Source organism: Sitophilus oryzae, unplaced genomic scaffold (genome assembly GCF_002938485.1).
Source record: "Sitophilus oryzae breed Bouriz unplaced genomic scaffold, Soryzae_2.0 scaffold_111_pilon_pilon, whole genome shotgun sequence".
NCBI classification, from domain to species: domain Eukaryota; kingdom Metazoa; phylum Arthropoda; class Insecta; order Coleoptera; family Curculionidae; genus Sitophilus; species Sitophilus oryzae.
This window is the reverse complement of record NW_022145749.1, coordinates 4159273-4178052: the sequence shown is the minus strand read 5'-3', so window position 1 is coordinate 4178052 and position 18780 is coordinate 4159273. Positions and strand designations below refer to the sequence as shown.

Sequence of the window (18780 nt, the reverse complement as noted above, 5' to 3'; positions counted from 1 at the left end):
CATTCACTCCTCCCACTCCCAATACATATTTTTTCGCTTATATCCCCACACGATTTGTCCCCATCACATTTTTTATTATTCTTTATTATATTGTCAGTGTAGTTCTTTAGAATTTTGTAAAATTCATAAACGTTCGCAAAAGTAAATTTATTCTTCCCATGAAGAGTAATGTGCAACACTAAAAAAATAGCTAATGTCATTAAAAAGTTATTTAAGAAATATATTGATTTTCGTCAAGTAATTTCCCACAAAGTGATATCAAGTAATCAAAACCCTGATTTATTGTTCCCACTCATTCAAGATTGTTATAGGATAATTGAGTTTTGTGCTGATTTTGAGCTTAATCTTTTGGAGTTTGTGCGTGCATTGGGAAAAACATATTTTGCATGTGAACTAAGTTACATTGTTCCATTTTTGAGGATAAAAAAGGATTCCGAAGTTATAATAGAAATTATAAAAGCGCAAGACAGGTTCCACTTGACCGAAGCTAGAGACCAATTAGTAAGAAGATTTAAAACTAAATTACCACAACCGAGAGAAGCTAAGAAGATAACATCGAAAAAAAATAGAATTCATCGGTACCACAATTTTCCAAAACATTTAAAAGATTATATTTTGTTTTAAAGTAAAATATGTCTAATGAGAATATTGATTTTATTAGTGCTGTTATATGTATTCATCAAGAATTCCATAAACACCTAAATAAAACTTATCAAAAACTTACAGTTACTTAAATCTGGAATAACAATCACTTTATCACCTATATAAAGTTTATTGTGACCCTTTTCTATATTGGGTATAGTCATAAAAATTTTAAAATCTGCTAAACCTAAGTAATATTGTTTTTCATCATCCAAATATACAGGGTGTCCCAGAAATGAGTGCAAATATTTAAGGAGTGGTAGATCTGGTCAAAATAATTATATTTTCTCTTTACCATTTTTAAAATAAATTGAAAATAACCGAGTTATTTAACTTTGAAATTTTAAAAAATAATCGCAACAGTTTGAGAACCGCCGGCAGATATCGCCAACTACATCCAATTACCCGGATCAAGCCCGGATTTCAGTTAATTCGACGCACTGTGTTGCCATATGGACAAGAAAGTATATATTTAAAAGTAAGTCATAAAATCACAACACCTGAGAAGTTTGCTGAGATGCATTAAATTTTTAAGATTGTGATATTATTACATAAAATAAATTAAAAGTTAAATGTTTAAAAGTTAAAAAAGTTAAATTAAAAAACTTACCCAACATTAAAAAAGATACTTATGACAGATCGATGTAACTGTGACAGTTCTCTTTTTCGATACACACTTAACTAAAATACACTTTACTGTGCTGCTTTACTTGTAAATGCTATTATAATAACTGCTAAAATAACAGTCCCCATTTTTAACACATTATTTTCATATAGGCTTCATCACAATTTGAACCACTGATTTACAAAACACTTTGAAAAGCACACATTACTTTGAATACCTTTCTGAATGAATAAAGGTTGAGAATTATTGTCTCTTACCGCCACTTTACGAACTACTTTCAATCTAAGAAAATACATACATCTTTCACTCAACAATTTTAAATACGTATTTTGTTTTTTCGCTATTTTTCGATGTATTTCTACAAATCCATCGACAACACAACCATCGGCCAAGAGAGCTGCGCATCACTGCCAACGGCCAACGTCCTAACTACTCCTTTGTCGCGCCGCCGTGTCGAGCTTGCGTCATGCGAGGTTGCCGTAGTTTCAACAATTTCAAATTCAAGACACTCGAAGCACAATCAAATTCTTATTAAATTTTAAAAATAAACAGAATCATGAAAGGAAACAAACAAAACACAAATTAATTGATTATTGATAATGTCACAAAAAAGAAATTTCTCAAATATTTATCGTAATTCAGAATTCAATATATCGAAAACAGACCGACAAATAATCAATTCATTTTTGTTTTGTTTGTTCCCGTTCATGTTTCTCTATTTATTTTTAAAATTTAATACGAATTTGATAGCTTCGAATGTCTTGAATTTGAATTTGTTGTAACTACGGCAACGTTGCTTAACATCGTCGTCTGACGCAAGCCCGCCACGACGGCGCGGTGACCGGCGACTCAAAGGACCAGTTCACACGCGACACTCTTGGGTGACGGTTAGGCTCTCGATGGAATTGTCGAAATACACCGAAAAAATAGCGAAAAAACAAAATACGTATTTAAAATTGTTGAGTGAAACATGTATTTTCTTAGATTGAAAGAAGTTCGTAAAGTGGCGATAAGAGACAATAATTCTTAACATTTATTCATTCAGAAAGGTATTGATTTGGTTTGAAAGTAATGTGCGCTTTTCAAAGTGTTTTGTAAAACAGTGGTTCAAATAAAACAGAGAGACATGAAAGAAAACAAACAAAACAAAAATGAATCGATTATTCGTTGAGCTGTTTTCTAAATTTCTTGAATTGAATTCTAAATTACTATAAAAATTTTAGGAATTTCTTTTGTGTGACCTGATTGTGAATAATATGAATCAATTATTAAATTTATTCCAAAATAAAGTTATTTTGCAGCATAACAGAGATTTTCGTAAACGTCATAAACGTAATGTGTTAGTTAATTTTCAGTGGTTTTTGTTAAGTTTTCATTGAAAGGGTAAGTACTAAAAATAATTAATATGTTTTTTTTTCTATAATTATTAATAATGAGCACTGATAAAAGATTAAATTTAACATTCCTAATTTTTTGGGTAGAAATTTGTCTATGAATTTTATAAATGTTCTGCGGAACTATGTAGAATGTGGATAACAGGAGGTTGCAACACTGCAAGGTTTAGATACACCGTAGGGAAATCGCAGGTGAATAAACAAGTGGCACTTATTTCTGGGACACCCTGTATAGGTGGATTGAAATCAGCTGATAAAACTGAACTGGTTCCTGATATTGCTATTGTTGTAGATATTGTGTAAATGCTATTTTATTACATGTTGTTAGCTTATATATTATTTTTTAAGAATTTTAGAGAAAGTTGTCCGCAGTTGTATGAATTATTTTTTTGTTTATTTTCATATGTGTGAAATACTTTCACTTCACCATTTGAATTTTTTGAAAGTTCAAGAGGTGGTTTTAAATTTCCATAACTATCAAAGTATATGTCGTAGAACGGGTTTTAAAATTAATAATTATCCGGATTTTCAACTAAATCCCTTCGAACCGACAACAAGATGGCGACAATGCATTCCCAAGCCGGCTCTTTCTTTTTCTTTTCGAGACCACGTGCAAGACACCGCGCACCGACCGGCACACCACGCCGACTCCTCATCACCCGTGAGTGGGCTTTCCCTCTCTCTCCGCTGCTCAACCATAGAGCATAAAGACTACTAGAAGCCGACTCGGGACCACATTTGCAATCGATATTTCGATTGCGTCACCTTTGTTTCGAAGATACACACAAGAAACTTAATTTAGTAAATACTGATAATATAAAAGATGTTGCCACGTCTAACATTTAATCATTAAATTATAAATTATCCGACACGGCCATCCTGACCTACACACGTCCTCGTGTGATCCCAAAATAAAGAGATCTCATCAAGACCTTTAGTCATGCTCATAGTACATTCTTAACAAAATCATTTAAAAATTCATTCGAATAACAAAGCATTGAGAGTCATAAGTCATCATACAAAATACAATATGCAAAACAAAACTTCTAAGCAAACATGAGAAAAATGAGATAGCACTACTACATTAACTACTATGGTTCTTGCCTGTTGCACTATATAGCCATATCATGCCCACTGACCTAGTGGCATCCAAATCTCATGCTGCATCCTACAGCCATATCATGCCCACTAACCTAGTGGCATCCAAATCTCTGACCCCCGCCAAAACTGTAGCTGCTCGTCGCGCCATGTTCAAACCTAGGTGTCACGCTAGGTGATATCACACTAGGCGAACCTGCGACTTCAACTTGCAGTGTTTGGTGCGGTCCAGTCACTCCATGACAATAAAAACTCCAGCCCCCGCCAAAACTCAAGCTGGTCCATCACGCCATGACCACACGTTCAAGTGTGCACTTGTGACAACAACTTGCAGTATTTGGTGCGGCCTACTCAGGTATTATAATCTCCAGCCCCCGTCAAATCTCACATTTGGTGCGGCCTATTCGCATAATGGTATTGAAAGCTCCAGCCCCCGCCAAATCTCACATTTGGTGCGGCCTATTCACATAATGGTATTGAAACCTCCAGCCCCCGCCAAGTCTCACATTTGGTGCGGCCTATGCACTTAATTGTATTGAAACCTCCAGCCCCCGCCAAATCTCACATTTGGTGCGGCTTGTGCACTTAATGGTATTGAAACCTCCAGCCCCCGCCAAATCTCACATTTGGTGCGGCCTATACAACTCTCATGGCTCTTGCTGTACCCAACAGCTACATTATGCTCACTCTCCTAGTGACATAAGCACCTCTGGCCCCCGCCAAAATTCAAGCTGCTCATCACGCCATGAACACACGTTTAAATGTGCACTTGTGACTATATCTTGAATATTTGGTGCGGCCCTGAACCAAGTTAATGCATCTCTCAATAATTTATCGCTACTGTTTCTCATTTTCATCATCATAGCTAATCACAAATACTAATTATTCTCATAATCCAAGTCTCTCCTAATCGCAATTCGATTTTCAGACTTAACCCTCAGGTTCTAATAAAAATAATTTTAGTTCAATAATAATTGTCTCTCAACGATTTCAAAGTATATCTGTCACTCTCAAGTACTTCCGTTATTTCGAATGAAACTTCAAACTTAAGATCTAGGTAACTTTATTTAATGCCTCTTTAATTTTTAAGCAACATGATCTTTTACTTTTTGTAATAACTATCATACCTTTATTACTATTAAATCTCAACTTATTACTCTGCTACAACTTTCATATTAAGATATCCCGAACACTCTGTATATTTAAATTGACTTAGTCTTTACTATCAATGGATACTAACCAAAATACCCGTATTAGCGTACCTATTAATGATTAAACTATTTCCATAAAACAACAGCACGACACAGAGTTTCCAGACGGTCACCCGTCCACCAACCAGTATCGCCTTACGTCGCTTAACTTCGGTGATCTTATGGGAACCGGTGTTTCGACGCAGCTGGGCCGTTGCTTTAACAGAATAGTCGTAATAACTAAACTTGCCCTATTACATTTTACCGAAATAGTCAACTAGATTCGACGACAATTAACATGTTATTTTGGAGTACTCAAGACACTTTTAACTCAACATAACCTTGTGGCTATTAAGTGCGAATTTATATCTTGTAACACAAAACTCACGAAAATCTTAACTTGCAAAGAACCTTCTTTAGTTACAAATTATGCTTGACATAAACAATATGATTATAGTGCTAGACTGATATTTACATAGTTTACAAGTAGTACCATTATTGGCAGCAAATTTATCACCATTGACATTTCTTCAAAACAATAATAATCATAAACTTTGCCCAGTGTTTTATTATGAATAACAATGTCACTACTGTTATTATTCAACTTTACAAAATATTTCTCTTTGACCTATTCAGAAATATTGATAAACTTGATTTTAAAAATAATCAAAATTTTTAATGTAATGTTTATACCCAAAACCTTGTCTAACAATTACACGACCAAACATTTATATCTTGCTTTAAATAATCGTATGGAACAGCATGAAACATAATCTTTGTTGGGAATTCATTTTCAAATCAATGCCAATCGTCAGGCAACCCAGTAAACTCACAGAACATGTATTTACACAACCAAACTGTCACTCCAAATCGCCGTTCCTTCCAGAAAGATGCCACTCGTCCCGTCATTACCCGATTCACAATCGATCTCAGAATGTTTTACAAAAAGTTCATCTTAAAATAAAATTCAAATTGCAATTGTTATCCCCACCATTCACCGGATCAACAACAAAGAAATCACAGCTCAATCACAAACAATTTTTTTTAATGGACGAATATTTATTTTAACTTCAGTTAACATCTGTAAATAATAAACAAAGTATACAGAATTCAAACATTCGTAGTTTATGAAATACTCCAAGCCTTAACACCATTCACAAATAAATGACTTTCAAAATAATTTAAGATATTGCAAATTCTCTAAATCATTGCCCTCGTTATTGCTTGAAAATCTCTTAGAATTCTCTAACTTATAACAATCTCAGAATAATCAACACCAAATTGTCAACAACATCAATAGTCAGAACATTTCGCCCTCGTTAGAACCCTTGTTTATATCCCAAATATCGAATCAATAATTTTTATTACTATTATTGACCATTAAAATCTCAACTAACAATAAACAATTTAAAAATATTATTATTAATGAAAATACTGTCTCAAAAATCACTACCATATTTATAAAAACTCATATTTATCACAACTGACCGGGAAGTCAGACATTTCAACACGTTTCCGAGCATCCTCGCCTCTATAGCATCGCTCACCCCCGCATATAAGTCGGCAGACAGAGCAGAAGATTCGCTGGTAAACAGAGCCTCAACGGAGCTCAGAACCAACCAGTTAAATCACATAAGAAAAGAAAACATACAGACAGGGACACAAAGTCTATTATAATCCTCATTTCACTTAAATTTGTAATATTAGTTTAGGAATGTCCTCCAATAAAAACCCTTAAAGGCATCACACCCTTAAGCTCCTAAACGACCCCAAAATATTTGCACAAAATTATAAATTATAACTTTAACTATTACCATTGAGAACCTCGATCACAAAATCATACAGCTATCGCAGACACACATCTGTCTATCTAAACAATCTATTAAAGTCTAGGACAGTCACTGAATAGTGCTCTGAATATTAGGTTTAAAAATATAAAAGATGTACTGTACGCCTCTGGTATTTTGCAGCCTAGATACTGTTTAAAGAAATGAAAGACTCTGAACTTCTTTGTCACTTTACACTTTTAGTCACGTTACACTTCACTCTTTGCTGTGCTTCTTTACCTTTTTACTCTTTGGCACGTACTTATTTTAGACAATTTCCCTCAGGGTCACTATTGTAATTATTTCATCATAATTAAAGTTAAGTTATTAAAAACAACAGTGTACATTAATTTCACACCCGAAAAGACCATCAATAAGTTGGCCTTACAGAACAGGACCACAACAAGTCCCGTACAAACCATCGCAACTCGACAGGCTGCTCATAAACAGGCTGTGACCTTCATTAAATATGTTATGAAAATACTTTTAAAATGATCTATTTTCCAAGACGTAATCAAACACTAGCTCTCGACTATAATAGACAAAACATATCGTTAAAAAATCTATTCAAATTATAAACAATAAACAAACTATTTTACCTGCAAGAAACAACTAGAAAAACAACAGCAGCCTTATCACAAGCGACAGTGTTTATCACTTCGCCTGAATAAATAAACAAATCATACCGATCAATATTTTCTTCGACAAAAACTTTGCTGTATTGCTATTTGTTATGCAATCAGAAAACTTATTCAGAATTAAAATTTAAACGGTGTGGATAATATTCTAAACCACCATTCTGCTCCATAGTACCATGTATTTACCAGTAATAAACAGATCATCAAAACTTATTCAGACAATTTCAGACCATAAAAAAGTAATCAAACTTAAATCGGTATGAAATAATGCCGCAAATAGTTGTTTTAATAATAATCATTGTAATATTTCCCTCCGTAACATTATACAGTATCTGTATGGGCTCTAAACTACTAAATGTTCCAAATGCTTAATATAAATGCTGCAATGCTCAATCTAAACACAGCAATGCTCAATCTAAACACAGCAATGCTCAATCTAAACGCAGCAATGCTCCGTCTAAATGCAGCATTTGCTCCTGACTGTTGCGGCAGGACGCCATGACTCATTTTCTTTGATAATTTACTTTATTATTACTAAACTATTAACTTTTCGTACTCTTCCAAAGCCACAAAAAAGCAATCAATACTTTCGATTTGTAAACCTAATTAGAAACTGTGTACTTATCTTATTCAAATGCATCCTCCAAGTTTCACCATGCCACTCAAAAGCTTATTGTGGGTGTACATTCTTTATCCCACTTCTGATGTCGTAGAACGGGTTTTAAAATTAATAATTATCCGGATTTTCAACTAAATCCCTTCGAACCGACAACAAGATGGCGACAGTGCATTCCCAAGCCGGCTCTTTCTTTTTCTTTCCGAGACCACGTGCAAGACACCGCGCACCGACCGGCACACCACGCCGACCCCTCATCACCGTGACTGGGCTTTCCCTCTCTCTTCGCTGCTCAATCATAGATCATAAAGACTACTAGAAGCCGACTCGGGACCACATTTGCAATCTACATTTCGATTGCGTCACCTTTGTTTCGAAAATACACACAAGAAACTTAATTTAGTAAATACTGATAATATAAAAGATGTTGCCACGTCTAACATTTAATCATTAAATTATAAATTATCCGACATATATATATATATATATATATATATATATATATATATATATATATATATATATATATATATATATATATATATATAAAAAACGTCTCCTATTTTTCTCTATTTTGGCTAAAGATATTCTAATGGAAATGTAAGTTTTATTCTAAATCTTAAGAAACACGTAACTGTGTCTCATTTCAAAAGGAGGTCCTTATGATAACGGCTGTTAAATGCTAATTTGTTTATGTAAATCCACTTTAGATAACGGAGTTTTCTTTTCGTGGTGGGTCTTCGGGCATCTCTTTTGGAGGGGCATATCTTCTTCCTTATGTAGCTCAGCATAGGGTTGAGTAACTTCATTCTTGTGATGAAGGCTCAGAGTGATGAGGATCAACAAAACCATGAATATGATGTCAGTGGAATTGTCCATGAAACTTCTCGTTGATGGTGTTAAGGGATGCAGTTGGTTAACCATTTGTCTTAGCTCGAACATTTTGTCAAAATTTAATTTCGTGATGTTGAAGGCCTCGAAGGATTTACTTCTTTTTACTTGATCAAAACTGATTGGTGGTAGTATTAAAGGCTTGCTGTCTTGTATTGAGACATCATTGGAATATATTTGATCATTTATGTGAACCTCACAGCCCTTAGAAATTTTGATTAGGCTGGGCTCTTGAATTTCCAAATATCGATCAGTTTTACATTTTGAAAATATTCTTTGTGGTCTTGAAGATAGTAAAAGTATTTCTCTTGGCGTTATTTGTTCGATGATAGGCTCTTGAACGTGGATGTCGATTATTTTACAGTCATCAGTAGATTGGTTTTCGATCAGCTGTAGCGTGCACTGGTCATCAGGGTGAAATTCTACGTGGCAATAGAAAGTTTCTTCTAAAAATGGGCAGATGGTTTCTTGAAACTGTATTTTGGAGTCTGCTCGTGCCATATAAGGGTATTTGGATAGGAATATGGATAGCGAAAATTAGTTTCGTATTCGAAAAAGTTATTTGTGTTCCTAAGAACTGATAGTAAGATAAAATGTTTTTAAATATAGGTATTTGATTTTTATCGTATAGAGTACCTAAATAGTTTATCATTTTTTGGAGCTCTGAGCTAGGAAGTATAGAATTATGTAGTGTATTTAATTTAGCAAACATAATCGCATCTTCTATATTATCTAGAAATGTAATGATGTTCTGACAGTCTAAATTAATTTGAGAAAGTATTCCTTGTACACTAATGTATTCTTGAAGATTACCGATTTCTTTATTTACAGAGTGCTGGAAGAGTTTTAATCCGTTTTGAAGATTTTCTTGGTTTTTGCTTAGAGTAGTTATTGTTTTGTTATAGTTATCAATCAACCCTTTTGAAAGAGATATTTGTAAATTGACTTCATTGATTAGTTTCTTTTGATCGTTATTTAATTGATTAATTATTGAATCGTATCTATTTCCATCGTCTGCGTCTAATGTTCCGAATAGCCATTTATTGACTTTTCCTACAACATTTACTAGTCCTCGTTTATTACGTATATGAGGATATAAATTTTTAATTTTATTTAAGGTGGTGTCTGTTAAAATTTCTGTTCTAGAAAGTATATTTTGTGAAAGTGCTTGATAGGATATCGGATTCGTACTATTTTTATCGCGTATAATTGTTTTTAGTATTAAAAATTGATCTTCTATATTTCTAAATTGATTAATTATTATAGTGCTTAAATCTAAATAATGTATAAAAGTATGCTTAGTATACACTAGTTTGGAATTGCCTAAGTTTAAGGGTAAAATAAAATTATTTAAAGGGGTTATTTGGATATCATCGGCACTACATTTCATGAGAAGCGGGGTTGTCAACACTAGTGTTATCTTCATCCTTTCCCTGAAATGAGAGATTAGGTTTAGTTTTTAGTTTCCTAGTGCAACTCTTGTGATATGTACCACCCTTATTTGTTTCTAGTTTAATATCTGACTCTTTTATAATGGTAGTTTTCTGAAATTTCGGCAAGTCTTTAGAACGATTTTTTGTCTTTATGTAAGCGGTTTCTGTGTTAAGGAATTTTGGTGGGTCTTGTCGATCATCATTAAGTTTATTTATTATTGATTCCTTTTTATTTTTATTGATTTCGTGAATTTTGTCATATCTACAATTTATTGATTCTTGATCTACCGTTAGAATAATTTTATTTTTATAAGTATTTAAAGCTTTTTCAATAATAGGTAACTTAAATATAGGGTCTTCTAGTGACGTGTGAACTATTTCAAAATCAGTAGAGTCGTCAGAGATTACGATAGGGGTTCCCATATTATCGGGGGTCTTATTCTATCAGGGGGTTCTTTTTTAACTTTCAGGACGTCTAGCCCTAAGACTTCGGGTACTGTCGCATTGTCCAGCGACGGGAGTTCGTCTATAGTTTCACGAAACTCTTCTATCATATCGTTAGTATCTCCTGTGTTGTTAACTAAGAATGCGGTTTCTAGGGTATCTAAATCGTTAATCATTCCTGGTTTAGATACAATGTCATCTTCATAAACATTAACAGGCATATTTTTAGTTATTTTTTCATTGGGGTTAACATAATCAGAGAAATTTATGTCTTTAGGTTATCGATATTTAAAAGGAATTTCGATGTTATTTCCTGTCAACTTTTGTTGTACTAAATTATTATTAAAATTCATCTGAATAAGATCAGTAAGACCTATGACTCCATCGAAAAAGTCATGAAAGTCGAAGAGAATAAAATCTATGTTATTTTTAATGCCAAAATCTAAAAGAATAGGTACTGTAGCTTGATATTTAGTTAGTTTACTACCTATGGCAATTTTAATTATGTTAGATCTTTGATAGATAAAGTTTGGAAAATATTGTTCTATTATTGAAGGTTTAATAATTGATTTAATGCTGCCTGTATCGATTAGTAATTTTAAAGAAGGGTTTATTGTTTCAATATATGGTAAAGAATTATTAGTAGGTTGAAACCACGAAACGACACAACTGACCCGAAAAGATGCTCGAAAAACACAGAAATGCCGTCGCACGTATCCTACCGACTGCGCCAATTATGTTGTTCGACGGAAGGAAAGTCTTTTTAAAAAACAATTATTTATTTAAAAGTATACAGCGTGAATGTTGTACGTACGAAATCAGACAAAAGAATGAATTTATAATGAACATTAACTTAAAAGGAAAACTTATCAATAAAAGCATGATCAGCAGGTCTCACGGGAAGATCTTCTGTGCGGTTGCAGGTGTGGCGGAAATGGCCACATGTAACTTGAGAATACAAACAAAATGCTTTTTGTATTTTGATTTTTTAATAATTCACTTAAGAACATAATATTACCTAGCTAATTATCTCATATGATTTTTAAAATACAGACTTATACTATCATTTTTTGGTATTAAATAAGTCCATATCTCAGTAGCCCCATTCCATAACTGCAGTTTTATTTTTTTTAAATAAAGCTTTTTAATACATTTGAACATATCATAATATGTATATCTATTTAACTGCACGCTTAAAACTTGCCAACGGTTTTAATCAACTTTTACCCTAAATTGAAACAATAAATCAATCATTTATCGTGTCAAAATCATGTGTAACTAGTCTGCTGGAATAGTAGAGTATCAGCACTGACATTTTTGTAACCAAGTATTAAAAGTAAGTATTTCTATTTATGCCATGATTTGATCAAATTCGGCCAGTGTGCGTCGTTTATTTTTTTAATGTTCTGCGTTTCGGTTTTTAAAATGATGTATCAGTTCATGACCTATTTTTAAACTAGCCTTCTGAAGAACGCCGTAATGTTTATGTTTTATGATCCGTCCCTGTCTTAAACATAGTGGGAATATGTTTCTTGTCTCTCGCTTGACGACAAAATTCGAAATCGCTGTTTCAAATTCGATTTTATTTTTAGTATTCGAATACTTCGTTAAGAATCGAATGCTCAAAAGAATTGAATACTTCGATTATTTGTATTTGAATAGTCCCTTTACTGTTCTTAAGCATTACCATTTTCAGATCGATGGCGTAGATATTCTGTACGGCAGCCGTGAAGCTGAAGCTTTCTGGACAGACTACCACAACAAGCGGGTCCAGGCTCGTATAATCAAGGTAACCGAGGACAGAAGAAGTAACAGAGACTCTGACGTTGCCAGGACTGTTTTAATCAACCTTATCGATCCTCGGGGCATAGCTTTGGATTGGGTGGCCGAACGTCTATATATAACGGACGGTTCACGTATAATAGCCACAGATTTAGAAGGAAAATATAATTATACCTTGATCAGAGGCAATCTGCAACAACCAAGAGACATTGTCGTATCTCCAGCTGATGGTCTAATGTTCTGGGCTGACCTTGGACAGGAACCCAAAATAGAGCGAGCAGATATGGATGGATACAACAGAAGAATTTTGATGGATAATTTACTGTGGCCAACAGGTCTGACGATCGATTATCACACGAAACGTTTGTACTGGTGCGATCCCAAGTTGTTGAGTGTAGAAAGCGTGTCATACGACGGGACAAACAGGCATTTGATTAAGCGTTTCTCCAAAAGTTTCAGGCCTCATAAACTCGAGGTGTTTGAAGACAAATTGTACGTTTCCACATACCAGAATCACGATGTTTTGAAGATGGATAAATTCGGCACGGATGAATTCGTTTTCTTAGCTCACAGGTTGGGTAGGTTAGTATCAATTCATACGTTTAATGTTAAGATAACGTCTCTTTTTTGCTGCGAGGGTTAATCTGGACTGGGTCTACTTGGTTTACAAGGAATCCGAACAGCGCTCCACGCCATATAATGGCCTAAACCTTGGTTTTATAAACTTTTAAAAAGACAGCAATCTTTCCAACACTCTGGAAACTCTGTCGTAGTGTTGTTATGTGGCAGGAGTTCTATTCACACCTGTTAGAGGACAGACGAGATGAAGTAGAAGTAGATTTAGACACTCGCTAAGGTATTATATGGCCGAGGGCGGTAGATTGGCCCTGCTAGCAAAACGGAGACATTAACTTAAAATACTTTACTATATAAAAAATAGACAAAGGAATCCCCCATCCAGAGAAGACGTCTAACTGAAATTGTTTCTTCTGAATATTCAAATTTGTTAATATTAATGAATAATGAAAAATCTGTATTATATTTTCAGGATTTCCGACATCCTAATATCGCAGGAACACAGACGTCCCAGCATTAACAACTCCTGTAGCGACTTCTGCAATAACAACGAGTTCTGTCTACTGACACCTAATGGTGCGCGATGCCTCTGCGCAGACGGCTACGTCAGTGATAACCTCACATGTAAAGCTGTCGCCACAGCTCAGTGTCCTTTCAGCTGCAATGTAGGAAACTGTAAGGTAAATGCCGATAAAACCTTATCTATAACGTGTTTCCTAGCGTTAAAAACCGAAATATTACAGATTGAACCAGGAAAGGCTCCATATTGCGTCTGTCCCCCTCTGTACACTGGCGACAGATGTCAGCATTACAGATGTTCTCAGTATTGCAAAAATAGAGGTATGTGCGTTCTAGGCGACTCCAGGAACGGAACTGCTTTGTCTACCGATGACCAAGGTAAAGTACCTTTAAAATGTTACTGTCCTCCGCAATGGTATGGTAAACGATGCGAGAAACGGCTGCCTTTGTGCACGGACTTCTGTAGAAATGGAGGAAGTTGTGCAGTATTCATGGGTCTACCTCATTGTACCTGCACTCATGGGTTTATGGGGTTCAGATGTCAGCATTGTACTAATTTCGATTGTGGTAACGGAGGCAGTTGTTCGGTCATCAACGGGGCTAGATCGTGCAAGTGTTCTCAAGGTATGTTCTACAATCTTTCTATATGCATTTAAAGTATCTCATCTAAAAATGTCCGTGGGCCACCACTACAGTAAATCCACAATTATTAATTTTCTATAATATTGTAACGGATCCCGTGAACCATTATACCGTATGATAAAAAAATGCGTACAAAAGGTTTGTAAATGACTATATCGATGACATTTCCTATATAATTTTACATACAAAATGACAGCGGTATTCATTTACAAGCCTGTTCTGACGCTATTTCTTTTTTATCATATGGTATTAAACACACTTAACTAATTATTAACCACTAAAAAGCTACTTAATAACACTCCCCAAAAATCTCACAATAACGACTAACTTCCCTTAGAAAATATCGTTTAGTACACTAACGAGATACTTAGATACATTTCGTTATAACTTACTGAAATATTTTTATTCTATTTAGGTTATAACGGTACTCATTGTGAAATATCAGTCTGTGGAGCTCACGGTCAAGTAAGAGCCTTATCACGCGGCATCAAATGTGATTGTCATGCTGGCTACACTGGCGAATTATGTGATACCAACAGATGCGAAAGCCTATGTCTCAATGGAGGCACATGCAAGCCATCTACATTGGAATGCGTTTGTCCTCCAAATTTCTCAGGTAAAATTTAAGATTTGTGTCTTAGATTCTTTTGTCTATATTTCTAACCTTAAAATTCTCAATAACTATAGGTAGTCGCTGTGAAATAAGTCAATGTTCTGGCCTTAATCCTCCTGAAAATTGTTGTGGTCATACAGGATGCAAAAATGGAGGGCAGTGCGTTAGTTTGGATGGGAAGCAAGTATGCAACTGTACTGAACGCTGGGGTGGGGATGATTGTACCCAGTATATGGGCAATTCTAATCCTTGTAACGGATACTGCAAAAACCATGGAGTTTGCGAGATTAGTTGGCCCAACAACACTCCTAGATGTCGGTAAGTGTCTTAAAAAAATTAATCTGCTTTAAAAAATATATTGTTATAGATTCACAATAACACACTTTAAGTCATTTAGTAAACAACTAAAAAAACTTACAATAACGACTATTAATTTTCATCGCTTCTTTTTCCGATCAATTTCTCGCGACTTCATTTAATCAAACACGAACACGTCCCGCCTTAACCGCTTCTTATACAGGGTGAATCTTATGTAAATGCAAATATTTTTTAGGATAGTATATTTTGTCCCCAGAAATACACCCGAGATTTTTTTCGCAAAAAAAATTGAAAATTTGGAATTTTTTAAAAAGAATTTTGATTTTTTTTTAATTTTTAGTTAAACATAATATATTCATAATATGGCAACATAGGTAGTAGATTAATTTACAAGAAAGCAAACCCAGAAAAGATCCAGCGGTTTTCAAAATTTTAGCAAAAAATAATTTTTTGGAAATTTTCAAAGCTATATATAGGTTATTTTGGACTTATTTGAAAATCGGTAAAGAGAAAATATGTTTCATTTATCGAGATCTACCGGCCCTGAAAATATATGCACTTATTTAAGACTCACCCTGTATATCCGCAGATGTCACTTATGGTTTGTTCTGGAAGTTACTTTCTATTTTATGGAGAATTTACGATGTCACAGAGCGCTATCTCTTGACTGTCGTAACAATGCTTTCATTTCAGTTGTACCAGCCAGTGGTTTGGACCTACCTGTACGCGACAAAAATGTACCTTCTCCTGTAAAAACGGTGGAACTTGTACTGTGGCTAACGGTAAATCATTCTGCCTCTGCCATACTGACTACGAAGGTGAATACTGTACTGTACTGAAAAATCCGGAAATCATCGAGAAATACGAAAACGCATCTAAAGGAAGCGAAGGCAGAACCATATGGGTGCCGATAGGGTACGCTCTGGCTGTAATCCTGATAGTTCTTGCATTAGGAGCTATAGGATTTCAATATGTATTCAGAGGAAGAACAGTGTTTTCACACGAGAGGTTGCAAGAAAATGATTTTAGCAATCCCATTTATCAAGATAGAGATGCTGAACCCTTTACGCTAGATGCGGATAAGGTAAGTTAAGTTACATGGACACCCTGTATATTTTATGGTATATTTAAAATCAACTTTCTAATTTTCTTTACAATAATATGTCACAATAATTTTAAATTTTCGAATTAAAACTAATTAAAATACATTTTTAATAATTGGCACAGTCTGAAGGATATTTGTGTAATGTGTCAGTTGGTATCTAAATTGACAAAACAAATATCCAATTTGAACGTAAAATGTAGAAGAATATTAATGATATAAAATTCTAATTTAACAATTAAGGTTTTGACCACACATATATTCTACATACAGTGGCATAATAATAGATATTGATTGATGAAATAGTCATGATAATTTTTTACTCTAAATTGGGGGCAAAACCCTGGAAATTCCGGACTTGAAATTATTTTAAATAAGATATCAGATAGCCCACATAAAGTGGCTGTGAGAATGAGCAATTAGTTTTTTGATTTTCTAAAAAGTAAAAATAAAAAGACAGGAGACAGGAAAAAATAAAATTGATTTTCGTTTTTTTCCAACTCCGCAATCATTGAAATTTTTAAAACTTTTTTGGTGGCATTTTGGTGAACAGCCCACAGCGCAACTTTGTCCCAATTTAACCGTGTTCGTATCCATTACGGTTACCGAAATACGAATGCTCGTACCTCGAATTTGTAGCACCCTGTATAATATGGAGATGTTATAAATTTGTCTGTGGCCGGCAACTCCCTTTTTGCCTATATGCACGTCACTGTCAACATGTATGTCGGCAAATCTGACGCCGTTTTTTTTTCTTTCGATGGTATGGTTATTAATCTGCAAAATGCGTACCTCTAAATTTTTACAGAGTGTTTTTCCAATCGCACGTCATTTTTTAACCGTTTCACTACTCAAAACTTTATTTTCAGTCTGGTAATTTCGTAAACCCCGTTTACGATTCGGTGTACAACGGTACCACTAGCGGTAGAGAAGAGAAAGCAGTACTTCTAGATCATACAACTGATGAGACACCTCCTCCGCCCACAGAAGAACTCTAGATAATTTATTGTACATTTATTTTTTACTCTATTTTTGTATTTTTTGCCAAAGCAGTGTTTTTGGTGCCTATCGATACTTCGTATTTCTTAGAATTTCGGTGTTGCACTATGTGTTTTTGCGGCTGCATTAAAAAAAGGGATGGTGACAACACACGACTTTATTTAGGGGGGATCATTCCTTTTGGCAATATGGCGTTTTAGCATGTCCCAAGCATGCTCGATCACATTCATAATTACCTTCCTACAATTTCAGCTATTGCAACTTGCCGGTAGCCCTGTTGAGACTGTGTTACTATTCTGACTCTATTAAACTGTGAAATAATTTCACAGTCAAATTTCTTCTGAAACCCTAGAGACCACAAATTGAAATGTGCAAGAATTTGTAACAATATTGGGTCTGAACGATAAACATTGTTTACCATATCCATTTTAACCAAAAAATGTTTATTACAGATTATCAAAGCTATGTATAAAAAAAAGATTCTTTAAATTCCTTTCCGTATATTTTTAAAGGACATATCCAATAATTTTGGCCATGTTTGTACATTCTTATGGTAGTTTTTACTGCAGCCGCGAAAACGCATAACGTAACACCGTACGACGGGATAGTGTATATAGTTTATGCCGGTGGCGGTTAAAACGCATGCGTCTTTACAGCAACCGCAAAACCGCGTAGCGGCACATAGCCGTAACACCACACTTACAGTAATTCAAAATATATATATTTTTTAATCTTGTATAAGACTGCTTTTAAGGAACTAGAATCTCTTTTACGCATATGATAGAGATAATCGAGTTAAATTTAGAAAAATAAGTAAACATAGAGGCGTTCTAACTAGAACTCTAGGTTTACTCATTTCTCTGAAAACTTACATAAACCTACTTTCATTCCTTTGTACAGCAAATGAGCTGTTAAAAAAGTGCCATTGATATTATTTACGATATTAAACAAAAATAACGTTAGATTCTTTTATGTGTAATAAACAAGTAGAAAATAAGTAATTTTAAGGCATGGCCAAAGAGGTAGGTAGCTTTTTTGCACAAAATGATGTTACAACTAAGATTTCTCGATTATATTCAATTTCAGTATTTATTTTTTTATTCAGTAACCATGGGACACATTTGATTTTTTCCGTATATTTATCTATACATATATACAGGTTGGCCGAATTGTGTTCCGGAAAGTTCGGCAGCATATTCTGCAGATAAAAATAAGTAAAAAAGTTCGTATAAATGTATGTCATAAAATGCTTAGTTTCGGAGATACAGGGTGTCGAAATTTCATTTTTATTTCGATTTTTTCCAAATAATTTCTGAAGTAACGTCAATATTTGGATGAAAATTGGTGTCCGGCAGTTTTGTGACACGAGAAATTTGATTTTGATGTCAATATGGCTCCTATTTGTAGGGGGCGCCACCTACATGTATATTAA

General features: G+C 34.4%; 1 protein-coding gene across 1 annotated transcript; it reads left to right on the top strand.

Annotated features, from left to right (window-relative positions):
- The first annotated feature begins 12376 nt into the window (after positions 1–12376).
- Positions 12377–17640, top strand: LOC115884394 (prolow-density lipoprotein receptor-related protein 1-like). The gene is made up of 7 exons (XM_030902955.1): positions 12377–13161; positions 13628–13835; positions 13899–14298; positions 14732–14932; positions 15004–15247; positions 15941–16331; positions 17219–17640. Exons 1-7 carry the CDS (start codon positions 12416–12418, stop codon positions 17345–17347), a joined length of 2319 nt encoding a protein of 772 aa, XP_030758815.1. The 5' UTR covers positions 12377–12415; the 3' UTR covers positions 17348–17640.
- Positions 17641–18780: the final 1140 nt, after the last annotated feature.

Coding starts and splice junctions, on each gene's coding strand:
- LOC115884394 (XM_030902955.1), top strand. CDS start 12,416: ATGCTCAAAAGAATTGAATACTTCGATTATTTGTATTTGAATAGTCCC. Junction 14,933..15,003: donor TTGTCCTCCAAATTTCTCAG/GTAAAATTTAAG, acceptor CAATAACTATAG/GTAGTCGCTGTGAAATAAGT. Junction 15,248..15,940: donor AACAACACTCCTAGATGTCG/GTAAGTGTCTTA, acceptor CTTTCATTTCAG/TTGTACCAGCCAGTGGTTTG.